The sequence below is a fragment of the Embiotoca jacksoni genome, unplaced genomic scaffold (assembly GCF_022577435.1).
Source record: "Embiotoca jacksoni isolate LCO1_2020_lvr unplaced genomic scaffold, fEmbJac1.0.p SCAF_13, whole genome shotgun sequence".
NCBI classification, from domain to species: domain Eukaryota; kingdom Metazoa; phylum Chordata; class Actinopteri; family Embiotocidae; genus Embiotoca; species Embiotoca jacksoni.
In genome coordinates this window covers 2,508,340-2,535,488 of record NW_027185263.1, presented here as the reverse complement: position 1 = coordinate 2,535,488, position 27,149 = coordinate 2,508,340, and the positions used below count along the sequence as shown (strand labels likewise).

At 40.8% G+C, this 27,149-nt stretch overlaps 1 protein-coding gene across 1 annotated transcript; it reads left to right on the top strand.

The window, feature by feature from the left end:
• Positions 1–9,715: 9,715 nt before the first annotated feature.
• On the top strand, positions 9,716–25,388 carry castor2 (cytosolic arginine sensor for mTORC1 subunit 2). The gene is made up of 9 exons (XM_069145915.1): positions 9,716–10,028; positions 15,539–15,609; positions 16,638–16,831; positions 19,612–19,744; positions 20,462–20,585; positions 20,673–20,783; positions 21,909–21,991; positions 22,163–22,257; positions 23,016–25,388. The coding sequence occupies exons 1-9, from the start codon at positions 9,916–9,918 to the stop codon at positions 23,076–23,078; spliced, it is 987 nt and encodes a 328-aa protein (XP_069002016.1). The 5' UTR covers positions 9,716–9,915; the 3' UTR covers positions 23,079–25,388.
• The last annotated feature ends 1,761 nt before the right edge of the window (positions 25,389–27,149 follow it).

Genomic DNA, 27,149 nt, shown 5'->3' with positions numbered 1-27,149 from the left:
GTTATATATAAAGAAATAAAGATTATATACCAGACAAGCGGAGACACATCCCGGCTTTAACGGACTAGTATGGGTAAATTTCCCATGATACGACCATCAGGATCTTTTCATCCAAACGTCTCTGCCTGATAAACAACCAGCACTTTATAAAAAAAACAAAAAAACACCACAGTTCAAGCTCGTTATTAAAAATGTAAAAGCCTCAAAGCCGCGGCTGAAACGTCCCTGAAGACGAACGTCGGGAGGTTATTCGGTCAAAGCTCCTCCAGAGCCACTGAAGCGCTGCGACGACCAAACTGACCTTTCAACGTATAAAACTGGAGGAAAAAAAAACAAATTAAAAAAATGGACATACGTTCAGCGAGCTAAAACACACTCACTTCAGAGTCTAAACTCTCGTCTATCAAGCTTTGAGAGTTGCTTCCTATTCAGCTGAATTGTGGAGAAAAGAAAGAAAAGGACATCACAAAACAATCCAGACAGATACAGATCTCTTTGAGCCGGGTTATTCTCCCGGCACGCTTCGGATTCAGATGCGGAGGGAACAAAGAAAAATCAATTAGCTGTGCGACTGCCTATTCCTTTGTGCCCCTCGTCTCCCTCATTATGGGATGGCGGTGAAAGAGTCTGGACTCTCAGTCAGCAACATTCAGGTGATAACGGACCCTGCCGCTTTACACGCTTTCAGCATTTTTGTTTCGGTAAAGAGGAAAGTGACATTCATTCATGAACTTCACACTTTGTCGTTATTAAATTAAATGACTGATGAGTTCCTGGTTAATCAATACAAAATACTGAACTAAACAACAACAAAGAAGCAGGCGGACAAATGCCTCAGAAATTAAAGAATAAACAGTGACGATAAAAACAGCAAGTTAATAACAGGCTCAATTAGAACAACTGTGCAAGTGGCATCATCTGAATATTTACTTTATTAATTTTATTTTCTGTTCACTTTAATCCTTTGTGAAAAAGCATTTCACTTTTTAGGGGTCTCTGAAAGACTAATAATAACATTGGGAGGTCTCTGAGTGGTTAAATGTCCTTTAATGCATCACAAGCGTATGAAATGTGTTGCGTAAGTAAACTCACCTGGTCGGAGGTGTCGTCACTCCTCCTCTTCCTCCTCTTCCTCCTCCTCCTCCTGCTCTGGCTTGATAAAAGCGTTAGCTCCCCTGCTAACTTCCTGGCTAACAGTCCACCGGTGAGCTGTTGACACCCGCTGAGGTGTTTTGGTGAAGAATTCCCAAAGTCACTTCCGGGTCGCCATTTTTTTCCTCGCTGTTTGATATTTGCTGCGTCACGACCTCTGACGTCACTTCAAACCACACCACGAGCTCGGGAATTTAAAATACACAATTACCGACTTACTGATATCAAAATGTCACAGGTGTGTCAAGACAAACAATAAAAGTTAAATACAACATTGTTTTTATTTTTTTATTTTTTTTTATTTTATAGTTGTGAACATATAAGTTCCTCCTCCATCCGCCAGGGGGTGCTGCACCAAACCTGCGGCCCTACTTCCCAGGTACTGTTAAAAAAACGAAATGCTATTTGATGGCGACAGGTGGGCTTCAGGAGAAAAATAACAGCAGCAAATGTTCAAAAATGTAAAGCTAACAAGTGTTTTTGCTTTTCCTTACACTTTTCAATAATAGAAAAAAGGTTCTTTGCTCATTCCTTTCGTCACCTGGCACACATTCAAAGCCCATCCAATCACAAAATGGGTATTTGTACCTGCCAAAAAACATCTCATTAATTATTACATGACAAGACATCTGTTAGGAAAATAATGCAGCCAGCAGCACGATGAATCTTGTGTGCGTTGAAGCGACAGAAAGTTGCATTTTGTCTGATGGCCTCCATTAGAAGGACTTTTTTTTTAATGTTTTTTAGGGATGCATATACAGAAGTGTGGAGGATGGCCATTTACTCTCCTGTCACGAATCACATTTTTTAGGACGTTTTGAACTTGTGATTTATATCTTTGAGCACAACAGAAAATGAGGAAATTTGAGCTTTCAGCCATCTATCTAAGAAATGGAAAATAAATAAATAAATGCATGGAGCGATGAACGAGTGGCTCCGGCGGTTTCGCTGAGTCCTGCAGCCGAACGCTGAGGTCTTCGCCTCGGCAGGTAATGAGGAGAACATCACGGCCCCGTCACGAGAGAGACGCAATAACAAAACAAGGCAATCAAAAAAGAAACGGAGGTTAATAGGTTCATTTTCTCCACAATACCTTCACAGTTTGTAACGTCAGCGAGAGATGCTGAGTGTTTGTAAATGACAGTGTTTGCACCTGTGTGGTGATTTCTGCTTTTCAAAAAAAAAAAAAAGAAACGCAGTACTGAGCGTGTGACCATGGCAACCACAGCAAAGCACACGCTGTGCAGCAATAAGGCCACAAGAAGCGTTTTTGAATAAGTGGGGAAAAGGGAGGGAGCAAACGCTTACACGTCTTCACGTTTATATTAGATATTAGGAGGCATGAAAAAAACAAACACTGATTTGACTCAAAGATTAACCAGGTGGATCCAACCGAGGGATATAAATTTAAGCCTCCAAGGAAAAGAAAAGAGAAAAAAAATAATAAAAGGTAAAGATGTGTGAAATTTCAAGGAAAAAAATAAGTTACAAAACAAATTAAAAAAGCTGAAATTGAGCCAGAAACAGCGACAACAGCGTTAAAGTCACCTAAAAAAAGTTCTGTAAAAGAGTTTCTATTATTTTGTCCACCCTATTTAGATCAATAAGCGTAGGCTGAACCTTCCTACAAAACGGAGCAGAACCGTTCGGCGTAAAATGGCTTTTTTAATGTTATTTATTCATTATCAGACCTCACAAACATCTCAGGTGGGACTCATCAGGCTGGTTTACAACGAGCTTGAGGATAAGAATATTTAAAAATGTTCTTGCATGAGGCCCATTTCTGAACAGCAGTGCTCCAGAGAAAAGGCGCCACATTTCAACAACAAGTCAATTCAAAGTGCTTCACATAAAACCATTAAAAGCATCCAAACATCAGGGAAAAGACTTTTTTTTATAAACAATTAAAAAAAAAACCAGTGAAACATTAGAATAAAAGAAATAACACTCAAGAAAAGGCCTGTAAGAGCTCATTAATATCCAAATGCAAGCCAATTTAACAATTCTGTTATAATATCTGATGTATAATTGTTTGATATTTAATTCTATTTCAGTATTTTGGAAATTTGTTTGCCGGCTGCATACAACAGTTGTCCATCACTGAGATTCGTCTCATCACAACGTGTCGGTTTCAGGCTTCTTGGTGTTTTTGGTGATCTCGGAGCAAAAGTCCGTTCATCCGAGGACTGAACTGCACAGATCCCGGTTGTGTGCGCTGGTGGAGGGAGGTACACCTCCAAGACGTGGGCTGAGCTCCTGCCAACACCCTGGTTGTTCTCAGGATTTCATCTGGGTCACGGGGAAGAGATTACAACCCCCTCCACCCCCCCACCCCACCCTCACTCAACAGCCTCACATCTGTGTGACTCTACTGGTGTTCTGGCGTGTTTCATTCAGGTTGGAAATGCAGTGTTTTCCCCTGTACAGGCTTTACATCAGCTCTCCTCCTCCTCCTCCTCCTCCTCTTCCTCCTCTCTTCGCCCGACAGCCACAGCTCTGCCTCCGGCTCTGACGTCTACAAAGTAAAGCCAGAGATTAAGCTTCACAGTCACAAATGAAAACTCACGAATTAGTACGCTGGGAGAATTTCTGAGAAAACAGGAAGGAATCTGCCGTCTCTGCGCGGTTCACTGGTCCGTTTTCGGTGTTCTGGTGACAAGTCACATTCATGGGTTTTAGAAATGTTTCAAGAAATCACCACAAATATATTCAAGGAATTAAAGAGAAGCAGTTTCATGGAGCTACAAAGGGGGGTCCAGTTCTGTCCAGGTCACACTGTATTGTTTATTGCTTCATCATGTGTCGGTACATATATCATTATGTTAAATACCTTTGTGTATAATGCTGTCAGATTACATTCTGTTGCAGTAAATACAAAAAATATTTTCTGAAAATATTAAAACAATAATGTCTGGAAAGGTTTGTCTGCGATTTGTTATGTTAAACAAAACAAAAAAAGGAATTACCAGAATAACTGTTTGAGCCTGTCGGTGACTCATTTTGTCTGTTGGTTGCAGTATTATTTCCTCAGTGAACTATATTGATATCTTTTTTCTTTTTTTTTTTGTCCTGGAAACATAAACAGTAGACGAGGTTAAACTAGATATTTTTGACCTGCTGGACGAATGTTTCTTTCCTAGCTGTCTGTCTTTCGAGGCCGTCGGCGTGTCTGACGTCTGCAGAGCTGCTGAGACGTGATGCATCAAACAGCGACGGTCTAGTTTGACCGTCGCATGTCACAACCTCAACTGGGAAAGTAAGCAGGAGGGATTTTCATTCATATCCTCCAGTCTGGTATGTCATCCTGTTAGCGGCTGAATACGACGTCAAATGTGATACGGAGGACAAACTGTGAGAAAAAGTCCTTTAACTGACGTCATCTGTTGGTGCAGGAGAGTTTCGGGGCTTCAAATGCTGCATGAGGACAAATAAGACTCGTTTAATCTGGACAAACAGTTCTGAGTACCTGTTTTATTTAAAGCAGCTCTGTCGCCGCAGACTGAGCTGCATGTTCCAGGTAAATATTCGTCACTTCTGCAGAAACCTGCTGCTCCAAAAACGTTTTTTAAATGGCATCTCACCGCTCCTTTTTTTTTTTTTTTTTACCATTTGAACATTCGGTGCATTGTGTCTCAAGAAAACCACGAAAAAAAGAACAACAATGGTCGAGGTCGGCCATCTTTTCCTTCTATTCTCTGTGAAGAAACGTAAACATAGAATAGCATTTTTAAGATCTTTGAAAGATGGATTTAAGGACTAAATTTTGGACTTTTTATGGCTCCACAGACACCTTAAGGTCGTAAGCTTGTTAGTTTGACTTATAAGTGATCGCAGCTTCACAGTATTATACACCACTGCATACTTGTGGTGAAAAGCTTCCCAGGCCTGATGGGCTAACTTCCAGGGTAGGTAGTTTGGCAGCTGGTCGGTTCTCCCTGTCATTAACGTTTTTTATTCCCCTTCAACAAAGTGTTCAGAGTTGCAGACTTACAGTTGGTGCACAAAGAGTTACTTTCTGAGAGTAAAAAAAAAAAAAAAAAAAAAAAAAAAAAAAAGTGTGAAAGTGTGTGCTGTTATCTGTGGGCCCCGTTGGTACGATTCATTACATTGAGACTGTAAACACACACACACACACACACACACACACACACACACACACACACAGGAGTTCCTGGAGAGACACCGAGGTGCCGCCGGGAGGAAGTCAAAATGTAATGGAGCAAGCTTGAGATCGGTTTGTAGAGCCTTAAAAATGAAGGCAAAGCAGAGCAGAGCAGCTGGAGGGGAAAATTCTATCTGCTTCACACACATATATACACACACACACACACACACACACACACACACACACACACACACAAACACACACACAAACACACCTCCTCTGCTCCCTCTGAAACAGCTAAAGACCAGCATTACTACCTGTGGCCACACATTGTTTGAGTCCCACTGAGACCTGGACGTCTCCTGTGGAGTCGAGGGAAAGAAACATGTCACCTGGTGGTTGAAACTGTTTACGAACTAATTAATAGAATTTCTTAGTAGTTCAGGCCTATTTTATCACTTACAGGCACAACATCATAGAAGACCCACCTGTAACCCACCTCCAAGTGATCAATACATCATGAAGTGAACATGTGATTACACATGAAAAGAAGCTACAAGCCTCTCCTCCGTAAATCTAATGCATCGTTTAAATTGTAATCTATAATTTATTTTATATTTCTAATTTCGTACACGAGGAAAACGTCTCGTTTGCACTCGCAAAAACATCAAAACAACGTTGATGAGGTCATAAATATTCACAAAATGTCTGTCTAGATACACAAATACTTTTCACCGGGTCGTTTAACTCTATTGTGTGTTGGATCATTGTTGAATATTTCTCTATTTGTCATGTGATTTATAAACCACAATAAAAGTCATTACGTTAAAGGCTTCAGTTGTACTAAATATCCTTGTGTTATTTTTTGCTGTGTTTCTTTGTAAGGGAACACCGATGCCTTTAAATTTCCAGCAGGTGATTAGCAATGTCGTCCACGAGGGAAATACTTTTTCTCTTTTCCAGTTCAAATATTTTGACACTGTGGTCTCAATTATCTCCCTGTTGCGGTGGCAGTCGCTCTTGTCCTTGTTTGCTTAATTAATACTTTGTTGTCGGCTGTTACAACTAATTGTTTGTGTAATTAGAGCCTTGGCTGGAAAATGCCATAGCGACAGAGGCCCCTCGGCGAGAGCCGATAAAACACGGCAGAGTGGAGTCTTTGAGGGGACGGGATGCTTCCTGTGTGGTGGTGGGAGGAAGGTTGTTGTGCCTCCTCATGTATTATGTATAAAATACAACCGAGCCTACATTTGAAGTTCCTGTAAGTGAGAGAAATGCTGAAGTATTTCCAAAAAGATGTGGCAGCATAAATTTCAAATCAGGATTAAAAAAGGCACTTGGAGATGGCTCGCCGGGGGCTCCAGATTTAGTGACAGGGATTTAAAGTTGGTTGCACAGCTTCCTCCTCCGGGTCGGAGCGCTCGGCACAAAGTGAACGGGAAGAAACTTTGTTTAAATACCGCTGCTACGGTCGGCCAAATTCAGGTCTTGAGAAGTCAGAACAACACTTGTGGGCTAAAGAAGCAAAGCAAAACGTCTCAGGTCGATGTGTTTGATTTAATTCCATCACTACTTAATATAGAGAAGAAGAAGGAACTGCTTATATTGCCCAATTAGCCTGTTTTGCCCCGAGGCGAAAAAATATTCTGACCACGCAACCTCCTGAATTCAGTGCGAATCCTCTCAGTTTCTCTACTTTACACAGCCCCCAGGTTCACCTTGCATCAGTTACTTTCAGGTAATTTAAATAAACACAAATTTAATAAAGGTTTTAATAGCTGATTTTAAACACTGGGCTCGCAGGACAGGGCTGGAGCATGACACTATAACACAGGACCTGCATTATTGCACTTTAGTGGTGCAAATTCCTAAATTTGCATTTAATTAGATTACCAGAACCCAAATGAGATGATGTGAATGTGAGGTTTCAAAGACGTGCCCCCCCCCCCCCCCGGGGGTCCAGAGAGACTGCCTGCTTTTAACTGGTTGGTGATTCCAGCAGATCAAAGAAGTATCAGTGCCAAACAGGCCATTGTGGAGCTGATAAATCCGGGTGAGTCAGTGCGAGACGGCCTAAATACAGTATGTGTTGAGATAAACAATGCGGCGTGCACACAGAGGACGACCGAGGTTGACCCGAACGCGTGAAGAACTTGTTCAAGGATGTGGGTGGAGCTCTTTCAAAAGGTTGTTGTGTTTTTTTTCCCCCCACAAGCCCCCGGAGTAGTCTTGATTTAATTTCACACCACGTAGCCGGTGAATTTACCGCAGCCTCGCAGACGGGGCGTAACCATGCACACAGATAAACACACAGGAGGCCAATTATTGTGAATTTAAGTCTGAAAAACACACAGGTGAACCCAACCACTTCTCAAACGGAGCCCAGCTGTGTAACACGGGGAAGGTGAGGCAGGATCAACTTCATGCAAATATCCTCGCAAGCAGGTCAGAGGTGACAAACGTGCTGATTCCCTCGTGACAGTTGTTCTCTCCACCTCTGGCCTCATAATAATTGCTAAACTGGAGAGCTCAGTGCGAACCCCTCCCCACTCCCCACCCCCACCCTAAATTACAGTTTAAAAAAGGTGTAGTAAATAAACACTTCAATAACATCTGCACCTTGTATTCAATTATTATTATATTAGTATTACTAGTACTGCAGAATAAAAGTACTAATAATTATATGATGTATTTATAACTTACAAAGAGTATTTTATATTACTATATCATAGTATTGCACCATATTGTGTGTGTATTTTACATATATTGCACATTTATACAGTATATACTTTACTTTATATTGAGCCATTATTGTATGCATCACATTATGCAAGTCATTATACTACCGATGGATTTCAGTTTCACTCCAAGACTCTATACTTTTACACTTACTCTATACACATATGCATATTTGCGCAAATATTTTCCAAATGTATTTTAAAAGAATATAATATTTCCTCTTTTTTTAATTTTTTTTTTATATATATTCAAATATTTCCAGGGAATCAGTGAAGTCTCATATTCATTTAGCTTATCTTAACTTATTTAATTACCAATTGTCACAGATGTGGACATGTCATGGCAGAGAATATGTTACATAAGTTTAGTTCGAGTAACATAAAACTCCTACATTGATTATTTTGAAAAGGCAATGGGCAAAACACTTCATTCTCGACCTGTGTACACAAAAAACACATTTCCCATGATGCCTCGCTCCACTGCAGAGCCGCCCCCCTTCGTTTGAATGGCAAGTTGTTTGTTTCACTCCGACCAGCTGCTAACTATTCCAGTCGGAGAGCAAACATGGGGACCGGCGGTCCTCCGCTCTCCCCTTTAACAGGTTTGAGAAGCTATTGGGAGCTTTTACAAAGTCACTTCCGTCTTCACAGTTTTTCTTCAAAATAAAGGCACAGGAATTTAAACCATATAAAAAAAAAAAAAAATTGCAGCTTACCCAGCCAGTAGGTGATAAATCAGCTTCATACCAGTTTTCATTTGAATTATTTGTATGCACCATGCTCGATTTGATTGGTTAGGTGTTTGGTTATGTTTTCTGCAAGTTTTTCTTAAATGGAGAAGTTCAAGATCAGTTTATTTACTTAAATGCACTTCCTATTTTCCCTTGATTAGTACGTGAATATAGTCTACTTCCTAAAAACATTTGAAACCAGAAACCCATAAAATAATAGCACAATTAATCACATTTACTAATACATAGGTTGAAATGTTTATTCGCTATGCTTCTAATAATGCTATTTCTAAATATTTTGTTTTCAAACTGACTTTTTTTTCCTGCTGTACAAAATAAGCCAAAATTAAAAATTCGTATTTATTGTGTAGTGATAATACTATCATATTTTTATAGGTGGTGAAGAGTCTCAGTTCTGTTACAAACAAAAATCAATAATTCATTTGGGCTAAAAAGCCAAAAGATGGTCTAAAAAAAGTCAAACGAGTTCTCAAGGATTTAAAAAAAATCTCATAAAAAACAATGTTGATATTAAATATTATAGTTAGATGAAAGGATTATTAACACTTTCATATTTATAAGGAAAAATACAGAATAAGGTTAGCGTAGCTTAGCACGAAGACTGCAAACACTGGTGCAGTTCAGCCACAGTAAAGAGATTTGGTACATTGGTAATGTAATACTCCTATTAGGGCCTTTAAAAAGTAAATCTTGTTAATTTAGTCCATGTGAAAAACAAAACTGAAATTTTACCATTTTATAGGAGTTTTTTTGGAAACCTCTCGGCTTCATACAAACTCAGCAATAAATATGTAAACTATTCCTGTAAACAATCTTCGGCTTTGCTGACATATTTCAGATATTACTGATAAAACATGAAAGAAACGAAACTCAGGCTAAAAATATCAACTTGCTTTTCTTCACTGCGCTGCTGGAGGCGGGCTTTTATTTTGAAAACCTGCGACCAGAAGTGCAAACGGTGTTCTGTCGCCGCTTTGACAGCAGGTCCAGGGTTTTTTTTTTTTTACCTCTTTGCTTTTCTTTATTCCACCCTTGCCACCCTGTTTCTTTCCTCTGTTTAATACGCCTCCGCCTGCCCGTATGTATGTGTGTATTTATTTATTTATGTGTCTTATTTGAAAGTATTTAGTTGTTGTTGTTTTTTTCCTCAAATGAGAAGACGTAAAAGATGGAGCTTCATATTTTAGAGCACAGCTTGAAAGTGGCGAGTATAGAGAAAGAGGGGATCCAGATTTGCACTCACGGATTAATAAAACTCGCCTTCTTGGCCTCCAAAACAAGGTAGGTTCAACTTCCCGCACGCGACGGTTTCATACACCCGTTACAGTCATTGAATGGTTGTTTTTTTTTACCCCCTGCACGCGCTTGAAGTGCTGTTGACTGTAACGGCGCCCTGCGTGTCGGTAACGTTACAGGCAAACTCATGCTGCACGTACTGGACTGCTCGCGTTGTTCGAGGCTCCGGAGACTCTCCGTGCTGTTGCGTTAACGCCTCCTGAACGAACGCCGGTGTGTTGTGTTTGTGTTTGTGTTGTGTTGTGTTGTGTTGTGTTGTGTTTGTGTTTGTGTTGTGTTGTGTTGTGTTCAGGCCTCTCCGTGTTCTGTGGTGTCATTTTGGAGCTTTGTGCCATCTGTAGCTGGGTCGACGCCAGCCGGGGTGTTTGTGTCTCTCTATGTGTGTGTGTGTGTGTGTGTTTTTAAAAATAAAATAAAATAAAAAAAAAAATTTAAATTATATATATATATATATATATATATATACATATTTATTATATGATAATTTAAGCACTGGATCTACAATCTTGGATCGTGTCCAACAAAGTGGACGTGCACTGAGGAAACTTTCATTTAAATAGCCCCCCCCCCCCCTCTGACATGTGACATGTGACATGCTAAAGCCGTGTTATGCTGTTTTTATAGCCTATTTAAAATAAGCTCTCACGGTGTGTGTGTGTGTGTGTGTGTGTGTGTGTGTGTGTGTGTGTGTGTTTGTGTGTGTGTGTGTGTGTGTGTGTGTGTGTGTGTGTGTCTATTTTCAGTCAAAGAGTGGCTGTTGATCAACTCTCTGCAGTCCAGGAGAAGTTACTGATAAAACAGTTTACTGATTACCTGATGCAATTAAAATGTGCTGCAAGCACTTATTGTTTTCCATTATTTGCAGATTATTCTTTAGCCTCACCTAACAGTCTGGGACCCCCCCCCCCACCCCACCCCACCCCACCCTCCCTCCTCCCAAACAAACAAAAAAAAAAGATTAAATGTATAATGTTATAAAACAGAGAGAGGAGAAAAACAACAACACAAAAGAGCCTTTTGTTTTTAGAAGCTGCAACTTCACAATGTTTGGGACTTTTTCCTAGAAATATGACGTGAAGGATTGGCAGATTAATCCCCCCCCCTCCACACACACACACACACACACACACACACACACTAATCTAATCAACTCATCAAATTGATCAAGTGGTTTCAGTGACATAATCTCATGGCTTTCAGTTCCTCTCTTGCTTGGATACATACACACACGTTGGGTATTACATTTATTTAAAAAGGCAGCTGTAATCAGTGTGATATGTAAATTTGCTGTTTGAGCGTTCAGCATTTATAATATGTGTTTCAACCTCATCTTTTGGTGTCTGAAATAGGAAATGCAGAATTTAGGAGCGTCTGTGGTCAAGAGGAAGTAAACACATGATTCATGTGGTTTGGTGGTGGTGTGTCGGGACATGTTACTGCAAGCTTGTTACGCCGTCAATCAACGGCAACAGCTAAATAAGTCTCTTGACTTCTATTGGTTCATTATCACGAACGTTGTACTTTGAATTCAAACAATAAGAGAAATGCTAAACAATAAACCGATCCACATCTACTCCACGTATGTCTGTTACATTTACTGTGTGTGACCTGGCTGTGGGTGTGATTACACACTCCGTTGCATTTCCTTTTGAAGGTATACGTGCAGTACTGCAGAAAACAGTTGTGACGGTTTAAAGTTTTGTTACTGGAAGTCGCCCATTTTGGAAATAATAGATAGAATAAACTTTATTAGTCTCGCACCTTTCAAACAAGAAATGCAGCTCAGAAGTGCTTCACTGCGAGAAAATGACATGCTGTGTTTTGCATATAATGGAGCATTTAAAAAATATAGAAAATAAATCAAATGCATTGACTGAATTCTGTCATTCCTCGAAGGTTTCAGATCTTTCCAGTTTTTTATGGAGACAAGATTTTGTGTTTTGGGGCAAATTGTGGTGAAGCATCTAGTTTGAGGCCGAAGGTTCGGGTGGGCGATGGCAGGAATCCATCAACGATTACACAAGTTCATATTGTTTGACTGAAGGACGCTAATGTCCATTAATCGACTTCTTTTTTTTTTTTTGCTGTTTTGTTTTTTTCTCCTTTCCCTGTAGCTCCTCCGAGCTCACTCCTTGTTCACTCTCATCCTCCACCCAACGCTGCTGAAGCAACAACTCGGCACACCTTGGTGCCTCTTTGATGAACCCAAATTACAGCGTTCTTTCATCCCCATCGTCGGGCCTCCTTTCTCCACTGAATACATGCGTATGCTGAAGTACTGATTAGCTTATTTAAAAAATTTTAAAAAAGAAGAAAAGAAGGTTGAATCTACTTTTTTTTACTGCGGTTTTTGCATCAAGTCTCGTCCTTTTTTCTTTTCTTTTTTTTGGGGGGGATGCAGTCACAAAATTTACTTTATGTAGAAATAAACACCAGATGATGTGAATTAATAAAACCTCATGGAATAGCCCCCCCTCCCCAAAAAAAAGCTGGAAAAGGTCGTGGAAAAGTTTGACCCTTCTCCGAGCAGCTCTGTTAAAGAAACACATTTCGAACGCAGCATGTGCTGATTACATAATGTGAAGCCAGCTGAGGTAATTGTGTGCCCCGTGGTTGTCCTGAAAAAAAAAAGAAATCTAGTGCAAATATGTCTTCAAATATAAACAGGTTCATGTATCATTGGAAAAATATTGATACGGTCCACGACTTCAGTACCGACATAAAACAGATACACAAGCTGTAATTCATTCAGAGATTTAGTTACGAGGATATAAACATGCTTTAATCCATGTTTTTCATTTACGTGCCGATGCTTCGGAGTTTGAAGCTAACCGAATCAATATTTTTCATTAAAACAATCGAAGATGAGGAAAGTGTAATTTTGAATGTGTTATTTCTGTGGGAACAACCAGTGAGAATTTTCACCTGCAGTTCCCCTCAGATCCACTGAGCTTCTTTTTTTTTAGCCTCTTTTAGCTGATTGTTTTGCTTTTCCGGCCAATCATCAGTTTCGTTTCCAGCAGCAGGAGGTAGCTCTAAAAAAAACAGAAGAAACTTAACTGCTCAACGCCTAAATACCAACCGGGTGTCATGTGTAATACACCCGCCTGTCCACTAGAGGGAAGCTCATCAATGTGGCGTTTTGTCCGCGTGAGACGTATCTGTGTCGCATGATTTTGGAAAACAAAACCATGTAGAAATTGTGGTGGGGTTATATATTCAGGATGGATGAACAGCTTTTGCATTTGTTTTTAAGAACATCACCAAAAAAAAAAACTAATGTAGCTCAGGAAATATGCTATCAAAGCCTCAGAATCTGATTGACGTATTTGATTAGAATTTAATAAACAGTGGAGATACAAAGACCTTAATCAGCAACTCTCAAACTAAATAAATTAGTTTTTGATTATTTTGTGATTACGCAGATGATAAACCTCCGTCTCTAAGTTGTTTTTTTACAGACACGTTCGCTGTGATTTAGTCGCAGCGCTGTGCCCGACGGCATAAACTCCTTTTTAAAGACTCCCTGTGAAGTTCCTTGCCTTCCCACAGAATGTGAGTACCGCAGCAATTTGCCATTTCATTGTTGATCCGGGACGGAACAATGTCAAAGAATAAAGTCATTAAGTGGCGTCTCGTAACGACAACGATGATGATTACAGGAGTATTATCAGCACACACATAAATAATAAAAAAAAGTCCTTCAGGGCTCATCATCTTAATGTTCACAACACCCGGCAAGTCAAAGTGACACTTTACAGCTCATTTAATTCCAAGAGGAAATGCTGCCGTTCCCGTAGAGCAGAATGACCGAGAGCCTTTCTGTGAGTGTCCCGTTCTTTCTTCACATCTTTCAGACAAATATGAAGTGCGAGCTTTCGGTAGCCGGCCTGCAACGGATGCGATTATCACAGGAGTGTTGTGCACGCTGTGTTTTTCTAGTACGCCGCTTTCCTCTGTAACAAAGAAGAGTCTGTTGGAAGGGATTCTCTAGCATCCTTCACCGTTTTGGAGCAGTTTTAGTTCTTCAAAAAAACGCTGCCTTAACTTTGAGAGTGTCAAGTGTTGTTTAAACACAAGCTGCTGTACAAGAACTTTGATGAAATGAGATGCATCAATTTGGTACATTTTTTTTTTAAATTTAAATCCATAATAAATATGTGATCAGATTTTGGAGCCAGAAGTGACCATGTTTGGACGAGCATGGGGAGGAGCGAGTGGTGGATCTGACTCGATCTGATTGGGAACCTGAGGACACTAAACCCCGCCCACCAATAGCAGAAGCCTGAATTGACAGGCCTGTCAATCAAACAGACACACCCCCAAAAATACTGCTTTTTGAGGCCTAATATCGAATCAATGATGGAATTATTTTCAGATGGAGTGACTTTAGCGAATAACACCAAAATAACTCGTGGAAAAAGATTCACTTTGTATTTGATGAGAGAAGTTGAATGGGAGTCTATGGAGCCGGAAGCTTTTTGGAGCCGACCTCTAGTGGCACTCGGCGGTATTGCAGCCTTAAGGCGCTTCGGTAGTGGCCTCATTTTTAAAACTCGGAAAGCTGCATCCACTTTTATATACAGTTTAAGGTCGCTATGTGTACATCGTTACCACAGCAACCCATGCACATATGTTGGTGATAAATCCGATCTGCTCGCAGTCTGAACAAAGAATAAGAAAAATCACATCCGTAACGTTACATCACGTCTTTCTCCAAACCTATAAAAGAGTTAATAGTCAATCAAACATGCTGTCATGACTTTGAGTCTTGAGCTATGTGACTGTTTTACTAATTCTGTCTCTTTTATGAACTGTTGTCTTGTTTTCTTTAATGTTTTTTTTTTAATGCCATATGGTTATGCCATTGTTTTACTATATCTGTGTGCTTAAATATGCCTTTGTATATTTTCTTTTAATGTTTTTTTTTTTTATTATTTTTTTTTTACTATGCCATCAACCTTCAAGAGATTGCAGATGAAAATTGGCTTGTACGGCTAAAATCTGGCACATTTAACATGATGGACTCAAGCTGCTAATTCCTTCTTCAATAAACATCAAGGATAATCTGATCATTCATCCGGATGTAGAAGTCATTTTTTGCAGGTCTTCGCTTTATGTTCGTGTTTAAAAACACGTCTGGGATCATTAAACGTCCTCTCTCAGCGAGGTTCGGGCCTCTCGGTGTCGGGGTCGGTTTATATTGGAAAGCCGAACGGCGCCGAGCTTTATTGACGACTCGGCTATGAGCCTCCTACTCGATACAAACTGGTAGAGAAGACATTTACGGGCAGATTCTCGTTCCATCTTTTCCTGTGAATATGTCTCCTTAAAATTCTCCAAACTATTTGACGTGTTTGTTATGAACGCTTCAGAGACGGCCGTCGTTCGACATGTCGAGCTTTGGGTAGCTCAAGCTGTTCACACATCGTGGCCGCTGTTTGATCCGCCCTGTCCTTTTCTGCCCCCCCCCCCACCCCCCCACACTCATTCAGATGCAAGTTCTTCAGTTTGACGGAGACTCCGGAGGACTACACCATTATCGTCGACGAGGAAGGCTTTAAAGGTGAGGCCTCTTCTCCGTGGATCTTTTTAAAGTCACTGTGGCAACCGCAGACCGGGCGGCGGGGGGCGGGGGGTGAGGGGAGAGATCCTCGTTGTGTAATCTCTGATTGTCTCCCGGTACCACGTCGCCTCGGCTGCCAATGTTTGAGCACACTTTGTCATCATAGATGTGAGGCCGAGCGGCTGCTCGCCGCGTTTTGTGGTTGGCTGAGTGAGTGAATCCATGTCATTACACACCCTTTTCCAGGGTGACCCTCCTCGGTTACCCTGGAGACCGCAGGCTATTTGTTGATAATTGGCGCAGGTATTTTCAACTGCTGACTGGCTCTCGGTTTGTTAGATCCTGTTTTATGTTGAGGTAAAGTCAGATTTTATAAAAAAAAACTTCCAGAGAAGACGTTTTGTTTTACCCTCACACGGACTTCATACAGTATGTCCATATGCACGTGATGAGCTATAATTAGTTCCAAAGAATAAATAAAACATTAAAATCATTATGCATTAATTCAACACGGTATCACGGCAGAAACGTGAAATAAACACGCTTTGCGCTGTGAAAGCCGATAGTTTCTGACCATTTTGAATTATTGGTCAGTCGGGTAAATTCATAGATTTATGCCTCTTAAAGAACTGACTGTTAAATGCTGAGAAACTTCACAAACATCCAGAACGTATCATCGAACACATGGTGGGCACCGCCTAGATTGGAAAAGCTTGAGTATAGTTCCTATAATTCAAAGTAATGAATCAGAACTAGTTCTCAATATTTCAACAACAACAAAAAAATCAGCGTGAAAAGATGCAAAACAGGAAGTAATAAACGGGACGTGACAACTCCTGTTTCTTCCTCATTCTTAACAGGCCAAAGTTTCTTTTCTGTGAACTGGTGTCGGGACAATTGCGTCATCACCTGTGCAGACATCAGACGCCGCCGGTCGAATCGCCGCACGATACGAGCAAACACGACCGCGTGTTAACCGCCGCTGTCGACAAACTCTTCTCAAGGCCGCCTGTTTCCTTTTGTGACAGAGCTGCCCCAGTCGGAGCACATCAGCGTGGCCGACGCCACGTGGTTGGCCCTGAACGTGGTGTCGGGCGGCGGCAACGCCTCCAGCTCTCAACCCATCGGAGTCACCAAGATCGCCAAGTCGGTCATCGCGCCGCTGGCCGACCACAACATCTCCGTTTTCATGCTGTCGACATATCAGACCGACTTCATTCTGGTGAGTGGACATTTAAAAAAAAAAAAAAAAAAAATCACAATCGAGGTTTTTAGAGTCATGAACTCTTGATCGTTCATAGATTTACGTGGTGAGGAGTTAAAAAAACAAAAAAACATCCGCAGCAACTAGATCCAAAATGACGCCGTGAAATCGACGTGATTTGATCAGAACGGACTCTCCTTGTTTTCTTTGTCTTCACTTGTGATTTTTATCGGGTTGCATGATAATTGTGACCAATCGTCACAGGCGTGTCTATTTCACGCTTTGCCGTGATGCCGGGTCGAAAGCTCGTACCGTTTGCGGCCTCGCATCTTGACACTTGCCGCGGTCAGAAATCATTCGTGTTTCAGAGCTGACAGTTGATCAGCTTTAAGGCTTTACGTGTTGCATTACTTGTCTATTGCACAACCGCTGGCAGGACAATTGTTTACATCCACAGCTCCGGACTTGGGAGAAAAAAAAAGTAATAACCTTGGATATAATGTGCCTCGCACGGCCTCTACTTCCTGAGATTTAAGGAGAAATCCTCTCTCATACCGAGGCCATTCTGGCCACAGGGAGTCTTTTTTTTGTTTTTTTTATTGCCTCCCTGCAGTGGAAAAACAAGGTCTGCTGACCAGCTCCAGCATGTTTATGAAAATGAAAGGAAAGAAGAAAAAAAAAACCTGCGTCCATGTTGATAATCTGTTGCATAAAGGGGATCAGCAGCTCAAGCCTCTTGCTGGAATTCAAGGTATCATACCCGGGACCGCTTCCTGTCTCGACACACAATCCTGACTGTCGGTGTACGACATGAAAAGAGGCTAAAAAATGTTTAAAAAAAAAAATCCAGCGCCCTGACCCGGCCGTCGGCCACACCCACCCGGCCGTCTCCTCTCTTTGTCCTCGTCTCGCACCGAGACGCGTTATAGAATCTCCGCGCAGACCAGAAGACACACCGGCTTAAGATATGTGTGTGTGTGTGTGTGTGTGGGTCTGTTTTTTCCACTGTTATGATCTTTTTGTGTTACATAAAGCAGTAAAGCCTGACCCAAATGTTGAATGGACTCATTTAGACCGAGCATCCTGACTGAGAGGCAACACACACAAACAAATAACCGTAACAAGAGGATGACAGGTTCTCAGTTTATCTGATATTGTTCAACACAAACATCACCTTCGTATCAGAAACAACAATCAGACAGCTTCTTCTTTGGATTTGGGGCAAATTGATTCCCCAATCAATACACGCCGCTCCATTATATTTGATGGGGGATGACAACTAAATAAAAAAATAAAAAAAAAAAAACCTTCATCATCTTTAGTAAAACATGAACTACTTTCTGTTGGCTGCATCATTCAGATATGAGATAGACAAGCAATTTACATAACTACAATTATGTTTATGTATTATTTTTTTTATCATCAAAAATGCTTTTTATTACAGCTGGACTTTTAATTAAAAGCAAAAAAAAAATTGCTTCCTGCTGGTTTGATTTTTTTGTTATTTTTCAATTTTCATCAGGTGTTAAATTAATTCCGTTATCCAGCAGCAGCAGGAAGTGAGACTGTTCAGGACATTTCTGATGAATCCGTTACACTTTTTTTGGTTTTGTTTCTTGAAGTTGGAAATTCCCTATTTCTTCTTTCTTTTTTATTTTGTTCCATTCATCTGTCTTCCAAACTCTGTAGCCCAAAGCACGACTACAGGCTAGACTGCTGCTGAAAGTAGTTTAAATAGTAGTTTAAATAGTAGTTTAAATAGTAGTTTAAATAGTAGTTTAAATAGTAGTTTAAAACTAATTCTCTTGAAATTAGTAGCGGACAGTTTTGATCCCCTCAGGATGAATCTTTACATCTTCTATGACCTCTTGACCTTCATGTGTTCGTAAGACGTATCAAAAGCCACAGAACGTGCTCAAGTTTATTCACAAGAACGGCAACAATTAGTCGATCAATCGATTAGTTGATTGACAGAAAATAATTTTTTGATAATCGTTTTGAGTCATTTCTTTAATTGAAATTTCTTTTGAAATCGGAATATTTTCTGGTTGTTTTTATCCTCCATGATGATAAACTGAATTATCTTTTTGTTTGCTGCAAGAAAAAGTCAAAATAATCAGTTAGTTGATTGAGAGAAAATTAATTGCTGACTATTTTGATAATCAAATAACTGTAAAAAGTCATTTAAAAATTATCTTTTTTTATGAATTATTCTTTCTTTTCTACTTGAAGTTCATTTTATTTCCCTTCCTTCATGCTCTACGTGGTTTCCTCTGTGTTTTGAAGGGACCTTGAACTTGCTCGCCCTTATTTTCTCATTTGCTGTGAAGCAGCGTGTTTTTTACAGTGCGTGTATTTGGTGGTGAAGAGAGACCTGAGGCAGACGGTGAAGCCCTCCATTAGCTGCATGTTGCCGTAAACAACCTCTGACCTCAAACCAGCCTTCAACAATAACACCTGAAGAAACTCCGCCACTGGAAGATCCTCTGCATGTTACAGAAAACTGAGAATGTATCTTACAGGCGGTCAGAAATACAGCTTTCAGCTCCGTCTTTGCTCTCAGTTTATAAATCAGTCCAAGTCTGTTTTCTAGTGATTCAAAAAAAAAAAAAAAAAAAAAAAAAAAGGACGTCATTAAAAGTAAAAGTACATGAAGCAAGGAGAGAGAGAAATTAATTTCCTTTCCTTTCCTGTATTTCGCTGTTTGACTGATAAAGTGGGATTTATTTTCTCAGAAGCAGCACCGACGCTTCTTCACTTGTTTTTATTTTACAACAGTAAATGTTCACCCTCCTCAGGTTCGAGAGCGAGACCTGCCGATGGTCATGCACACGCTGTCTTCCGAATTCACTTTGCTTCGAGTGGTCAACGGAGAGACGGTCGCCGCTCACGATCTGGGAGTCACCAACGGCTTCGTCAAGCCCAAACTCGGTGGGTGAATGCCCGTTTCCGTCCGGAAGCTTTTATCCGACGTTTGTCTTCTTTTGACTTCTTTTCACTGGAGCCACAAACTAACGTATTCAATAACAGTTGGGAAAAAGTGGCACAAAGTATTTACCAGATCGGAGGCCAAAAATTTATCTGGATGGAGCCAAAACATAAATGCTCGTGTTACGTGAAATTACGCTCCATTAAAATGTGATATGTTTGACAGAAAATGAATGTTCTGCATCTAAAATAAAATATTAGAAAAGAAAAAAAAAGGTACCTTTTGTCAAAGTAGACTTGCAATACAGTCAACTCGGTACCTTCATTATTTTTTTTAAACTAGTTTTATTTAAAATAAACAGTCTACAAATGTATTCATCAAATTAGTCTCAAGTGAATTGTTTTCTTATATTTCTAATATTCTTTATGTTGCGCTTAAAAGTGAATTATTGAGTTTAGAAACATTAGTTTAATAACCTCAACTCAAAAGTCCATTTACTATCTTATTCTGGAGTTTTCAGTCAAATCACCGTTGATCAGAGTTTGAAATGTACAAATTGTATTTTTTCTGAGCAGCTCTTTAAAAGTTCATTCTTGAATTTGATGAACTGCAGTTTTCAAGAAGAGTTGAGAGAATTTATTGCCGCGTCGACTTTTATTAAAGTGCCTCTGAGCTCTCTGAGTTTGTTTTGGGTGTTTGTTTTTTTGTTTTTTTTTCAGTGCCCCGTCCCATCATTCATCCGTTATCGAGTCCCAGCAACATGTTCTGTGTGACCAGCCTGGACCCGGACACGCTGCCCTCCGTGGCCACGCTGCTCATGGACGTCATGTTTTACTCCGGAGGGCGAGTCATCTTATTGGTTCATTCATTCGTTTTAAGAGCATCTGATCAGTCGATCTGAGATTTCTGGGTTTTGCTTTTTCTCTCCAGCCCAAAAGAGGCCGGAGCGTCCGGCGAAGACTCGAGCCACATCCGCTTCTTCTCCTTCTCGCTGATCGAGGGCTACATCTCTCTGGTCATGGACGAACAGACGACTCAGAGGTGGGCGAGAAGATCAACAACAACAACAACAACAACAAAACACACCTGTGACGCCACATTATATTTAAAACGCAGCGTAATTAACCGCACTTGTCGTTTCCGAGGTGGTGTTTTGTGTTCGTCGACGTTATGCAGGGGGAGAACAAATCTATGATTGTTTTCTGACTGGGTGATTAGTTTGTTGCTAAGCGATAGCGGCACATTTGGGTGCACACAATGTACTTAAATCACAGTGGGTTTCAGCATGACTCATTTATCCTCCGCCGAGTTCCCTCACTTTTCTCACAGCGGACTCTCTAATTAAACAGAAAAGGCCACGGAGAAACCTGAGCAGCTGCAGAGCCCACACGGTTTATCTCCTCTCTCGCCGTCGCATTAGCATCCGATCAGAGGCCGTCCAATCACAACGCAGGCGTGCCTTATATGGGTCGGTGACGTCTTAAAGACGCGGGGATGTAAAATAACAACCGGGCCAAATTTCTATTTTTTTTTTTGTTTTGTTTTTGTCTCCTTAAATTCATATTTTGTTTGTGCAGCATGTAGGTCAGCCTCGTCCCCGTGTTTTATTGTTTATTTAAGACCCAGTGTGTTGCCTTAAAGGGATAGGTCACCCATTTTACTCTACAATGGATCTCTTGTTCGATGCAGCGGCGGGAACAGCAGCCACAAAACTCACCTCCTGAAGGGGTTAATAGTTATCGTCCTCCGATGCACTTTTACACAGTTTCTGTCGACTGTGCTCGGGAAACATTTAAAGGCGGGGAACTCCTAGAAAAACCAAAAAGTATGCGAAAAGGAGAATTTCATATATATTTTTTTTTTTTACAGTGGTTTGAAGGCTAACGTTCAGGTGACGCTAGAAAAGAACTAGTTCATATGACGAGAATGTTTTTAAGTAAGTGTCGATGGAGGAACTTGCACTGTGAAGGCTTTTCTGACGTACAGCAACAGTTTGAGGAACTAAAAGTAAAGTGAGATCGTTTTAGTTTAGTTTTGTTGGACTTTTAGATTTGAACCTGTCCCTGAAACCAGACTATCATCGTCACTACTCTATTTAAAGTTTAAAAAAATACACATACTTGTACCTATTATCTGTTAATTTATGCGTACCTTTTCCTCCTCTAGGTTTCCAAACAACGTCCTCTTCACCAGCGCTTCTGGTGAACTTTGGAAAATGGTTCGAATTGGAGGACAACCTTTAGGATTCGGTGAGTTTTATTTCTTTTTTTTTTTTACATTAATAATGCTCGTTATTGTAGGTGCGGTTGACATCGGGGCCGTATGATGGTAAAATTGATTTAATATCAGGATGATAAATGTGCTTAAATTATCAATAAGTGCTGCAGCTCAGTCTCTCGACGTCTTTATGTGGTTCACAGATGAGTGCGGCATCGTGGCTCAAATATCAGAACCTCTGGCGACGGCCGACATTCCCGCTTACTACATTAGTACCTTCAAGTTCGACCACGCGCTGGTAAGAAGTCCGTCACCGCCGCCGCAACACACGTCAGCTCTCTCAAACTAAACTGGGATGATCATTACCGACCAATACCTCTCCTTTCAACAACAATCAATCACATCTCCAGCTCTTGCCTTTTTTTTTTTTTAACCTTAAAAACATCGCCCGTCTCCGCCCCTTCACTTTTCCCTCTCTGATCGACTAGTACATGCAGCAATCGTTCTTCCTTATTGCCTCCTGTTTTTACCAGCGGCTGGTTGTAATGCGTTACTCCCGTCAGAAGGGGGCGGTAATACACCCGAAAGCTGTCTGTCAGACGTAAGTTTGGTTTTGGACGTGTGGACTCGGGACGTTGTTTGCGAACAGTCGATGAATATTGCTCGAGATTTTCAATCCCTGTTTATACTTTTATTGTGTTGTTTTCTTTCATCATTTTAACTTTTGTAATGTGTCTTTGACTACCATGAAAAGTGCAACATTAATAATATGTATTATTATTATTATTATTATTATTTTATACAGTGCATCCTGCAGAGTTTCAACAATGAAACAAATTTTAGGTTCTTAAATGTGAGAATTTGCTGCTTTTCAGTTGTACATTTCTGGATTTTGAACTGCTGATCAGATAAAACGATACGTGGCGTCACTTCAGGCTCTAACGAACACGTTTTATTGACCAAACAATGAATTGAAAGTGTAAAAAAAATTAAAAAAAATAAAAAAAAATCATCAGCTGCCGTCCTAATTCTGCTGCCTAACTCTTCTTCCTCCAGGTTCCCGAAGAAAACATCCAAAGTGTGATCGGAGCTCTGCGGACCGAGAGCGCCGCCCAGTGAAGGAAGCGACCGGGGTTTTTTTTTTCAAAGTCATTTCGTTCAAACGTTTTATCGTGTCCAAAAAGTGCCAAGAGCTCGTTAGCGGACTGCTGTGGATCGGCTCCGAAAGGACGGACGGACGGAGGGAGGGACGGAGGGAGGGACGGAGGGAGGAGCGTGACAGCGCGCTAGGGATGCCTTTGTTATTCTGTCATTTTCTTTAAGCCCCGCCCCTCCCTCTTTTCCTTCGCTGGCACTCGAGGCCCTCCACTGTCTGCGCTGGTCCTTTTGTTATTTTTTTTTTTTTTTTTTTTGCTTTAGTTTACCAAACCGACTAAGTTTCTTTTTTTTCCTCTCTGAAGCTGCTTCTTCCCACTCCCTGACCCTCACAAGCACCAATACTGTATTAGTTACATAAATCCTCTCGTGGAAGGATGACGAATGTACGCTCTCTCAAAAAAACAAAAAAAAGAAATATTATATATATTTATCAAGCTCTCCATTTTGTTTTGTTTTTGTTTTTCCACAGGTCATTTTTCTCAGTGCCAAGATGTTTGAATGCCTAAACTGATGCCTTTGTGAAAAATACTCTACATGTGTGCAATTGAAGGAGACAATTTTGGAGACAGACGGTGACGAGACGCCTGTCGGTTGAGTAACATGGTGTGTTGTTTTTTTTTTTGCTTTTATTAGCTGTTTAAATTGTTTTAATTACATCATTGATCTCTAAAATCAGACGCTCGGTCTGATGAAACATGAAGTGAATCCAACATTTCTCACTGTGAGCAGCCTGGTCGACGGGACAATCACAAAACGGCACATTTTAACTTTTGTTTTATTGCCGGCACAATTTAATGTAACATTAACTCATATCCGACTTCATGCTTGGGAGCCGAGTTGATTCATTTATTTCTCGATGTAGAAGAAATGAATGATATTGATATTTCGTAAAATTACTTACAAAACATTTTGCTGTTACCGAGTCAAAAAAACGTGAAAAACTTGACATGCTTTTCTCTAATTTGACAATTAAATCCATCTACTGGATGGACTCGCTTTACATTTGGTGCGACCATTCTCAGAATAACTTTTCATCACGCGTCGCCATCAGGTCAAAATTTCTGTTTTTATATGGTCTGATTTATGAGAAAATACTGACATGACAAATCACTTTCTAACTGTACTTTTTATTTCCTGTCTAAAAATTCTTTGAAGTAGTCGTACATCCTCACAGACACACCGATACAGACGTAGATCTTTTCTCTTGTTGTATTGATTAATATAAAAACACCCATGAATTGAACTCATTTCGACCTTTGAGTATTTATCAGGGTGAAACACAAACGAGATGCGGTGAAAACTGAGCACAGGGCTGGACCGTGAACGAAACCCGAATGAAAGCATTTCTTCCGATATGAACTCTGATTTGTGACCTTATTTCAACTGCAAATTATGTCCTCAAAGAGGGCGACGTCCGCTTTATCCAACGAAATGAAGTTTTACTTTACTTTTTTTTCTAAATCAAACGTTATTGCACCAAAGTCGGATTGACGAGCAGGCAGACCGACAAATTATTTATTTATTTATACCCCGAAATATCGACACTCCGCGTCTGTCTATCGTCGCCTCCGACGACGACGACTCGACGATCACGTTGCTCGCAGTGCGAAACCCTGAGACCTGAAATAATAACAATAATAATAATAAAAAGATGGAAACGTCTGCATCGACGTTAGTAAATAATTTACTGAGCCACTTTGACAATGTGCAACGATAATGACGGCGCAAGTGTGCTGAACATAAGCTACGGTTCTTGCGGGGGGGGAGGAGGGGGGCGGTTCCCCCTCGGAGCCCCCTGGTGTCCATTTTAGGTCTTGAATCTGCCCCTCTTCTCTTGTTCCGGTCTGCACTTTAAAGCAGCAGCCAATCCCCCCCCCCCCCCCCCCAATCCCTCCCCCCCACAGACCTGCTGTACTGATGTGAAAACAGAGAGGGCTATTTACTCTTGCAAGATCTCGTCCACATTTTGAAAGATTTCTGTTGGAAGCATTTGGTGATGTTTGTTGTTGTTTTTTCCCCCCTTTTTGCTTTTTCTTTTTTTCCCTCGCACTTATAACTACAGCCTCTCTTCTGATCACATCCGATTCGTAGAAACTCTTATATTTATCAGTGTTAAAAACCTGAGGAAGGGGACATTTTGTTCCGATTCCATTTCAAAGAAAACCTTTAAAAAACAAAAACAAAAACAACAAAAAAAAGCTTTTCATTTGGAGCTTCTTGTGTGGAGAAAAAATAAATAAATAAACAAGCTGTTTTTTGTTTTTTTTTGGAGGATGTTTCGATGTCTTTTTTTACCGTCTTACCTCACCAACGGGGGGGAGGGGGGGGGGGGGGGAGTTCGTCTTCACGCTGTATATCTGCTCCCAATGGGATCAATAAATGGTCTTCGGGGCCTCCACATTAGCTGTAAATGAGATTTTACAATTAAACTTGTTGGCATTTTGGCTGGAAATGAGATTTAAACCCGTAAGACTGGCATGAAATGTAACGTACGCACAGTTATAGCCTTAAAACACATACATGTATATAAATATCAGCCAATACCGTATACATGGAAAGAGAACAGACCAGTGCATGCAGCAGGGACACCCGAGGCACAATACAAACCAGAAGTGAAAGGTGTCATCTGTGCCCATAATAAGCTGCCAGGCGCTAACAGCAGCAGTGACGCGGCCAAGTCTTTCCCTGACACGGTTTGTTACATCAGTCCGACACCAAATCCAGCAGGGACATCGGTGCGAAGTCCAAAACCCTCTGAGGTGCGACGCAGTCAAAACCGCCAGCGTGAAAATGATATGATCCTTTTTATTCCGTCAACATATAGATGCATTTTTGGAGAATTGTGGTGGGTTAAAAAAAAAGAAGCACCAAGACAATAAATGGGAATGGTTTCTGTTCGTGGTCCTCAGAGGATGTTCCCCGACTGCTCTGATCACGTCCCAACTGCTTCTTGCGGCGGGTTTCTACACAGCTGCAACCAACGGCGACATCATTGATATTTTGGCCGTCGCCACCTTGTTATTCTTGGAACCAGAAGTGACCATATTTGGGCGAGCAGGATGTCGATCTCTTATTGTAGGTGCATAAATCACTTCAGTGTGCACACACCTCCCTTTCTGCGGGTGTCCTGAGGGCTCCTCCAGCTGCAGATCGGGTTTAAAGGAGCAGACGTGGTATGTTAGTGTTTTCCCTTTATCGTGATCGTCTTTACGCAACGGCCCTGCGAGTTCAACTCGGCGGTTCACCGACGTGTCAGCGGAGGCTTTCGGTTTTTCCACCCGCTGCAATTAGAAAAACATGCGAGCCATAACTCAGGCAAACATCGCATCGCTTACATGCTGTCGAGCTGCCGGTTCGCCGGTGGGAGATCCTCCACCCACAGAAAAATGACAAGTGACATTTAAACAGCGGTTGTGAGTCAGCGCTGCAGCCGCACAAGGCGGGATGTCAACAACAACAACAACACCGATCACACCAGAATCACAACAAACACGGGTATCACCTTACAAGCTTTCAAAAGGTCCAACTTTTAAAGTTTAACATTATTTGACGATAAGCATTTTATAGACTGTATCTGAAGGTGGACCAATTCATCAGTCTCTATTTTATCAATTATTAAACCAAATCTGTTTGAGAAAACCTCAAAGAAAATAATAATAATATAAAATAAATCAAAGTTTTTCACTTTAATTTGAAAAAAAATCCAACTGATATGGTAAATAAAAATATGTTTATAGGTATTTGGTGTTATTGTCTGCATCAAACTAGCAGGACGACACGACGTGAACAAAGTGTCCTTTGATGATGTTTCATTTTACGACCATCAGAAGACACTTTTCTGAATCCAGCTGCCTCGACTCGTTTTCTGTGGCTTTTTTTTTTCTGCTCTCTCCGAGTTGTTGTGTGCACTGATGACAGGAGTTCACGTTGTAAAAATATATTCCTCAAAAACCGGTTTTCTCCCCTGGCTGCGTGCCTCCGCCTCTATTTGCAGTTGCCGGGGAGATAATAATTTTTTTTTTTTTGCCGTCG

Bases quoted from the DNA above. Each gene is read 5' to 3' on its own strand.
- castor2 (XM_069145915.1), top strand. From the start codon at position 9,916: ATGGAGCTTCATATTTTAGAGCACAGCTTGAAAGTGGCGAGTATAGAG. The intron at 10,029-15,538 runs GTAGGTTCAACT...ACACTCATTCAG, and splicing joins TTCTTGGCCTCCAAAACAAG to ATGCAAGTTCTTCAGTTTGA. The intron at 20,784-21,908 runs GTGGGCGAGAAG...TTCCTCCTCTAG, and splicing joins GACGAACAGACGACTCAGAG to GTTTCCAAACAACGTCCTCT.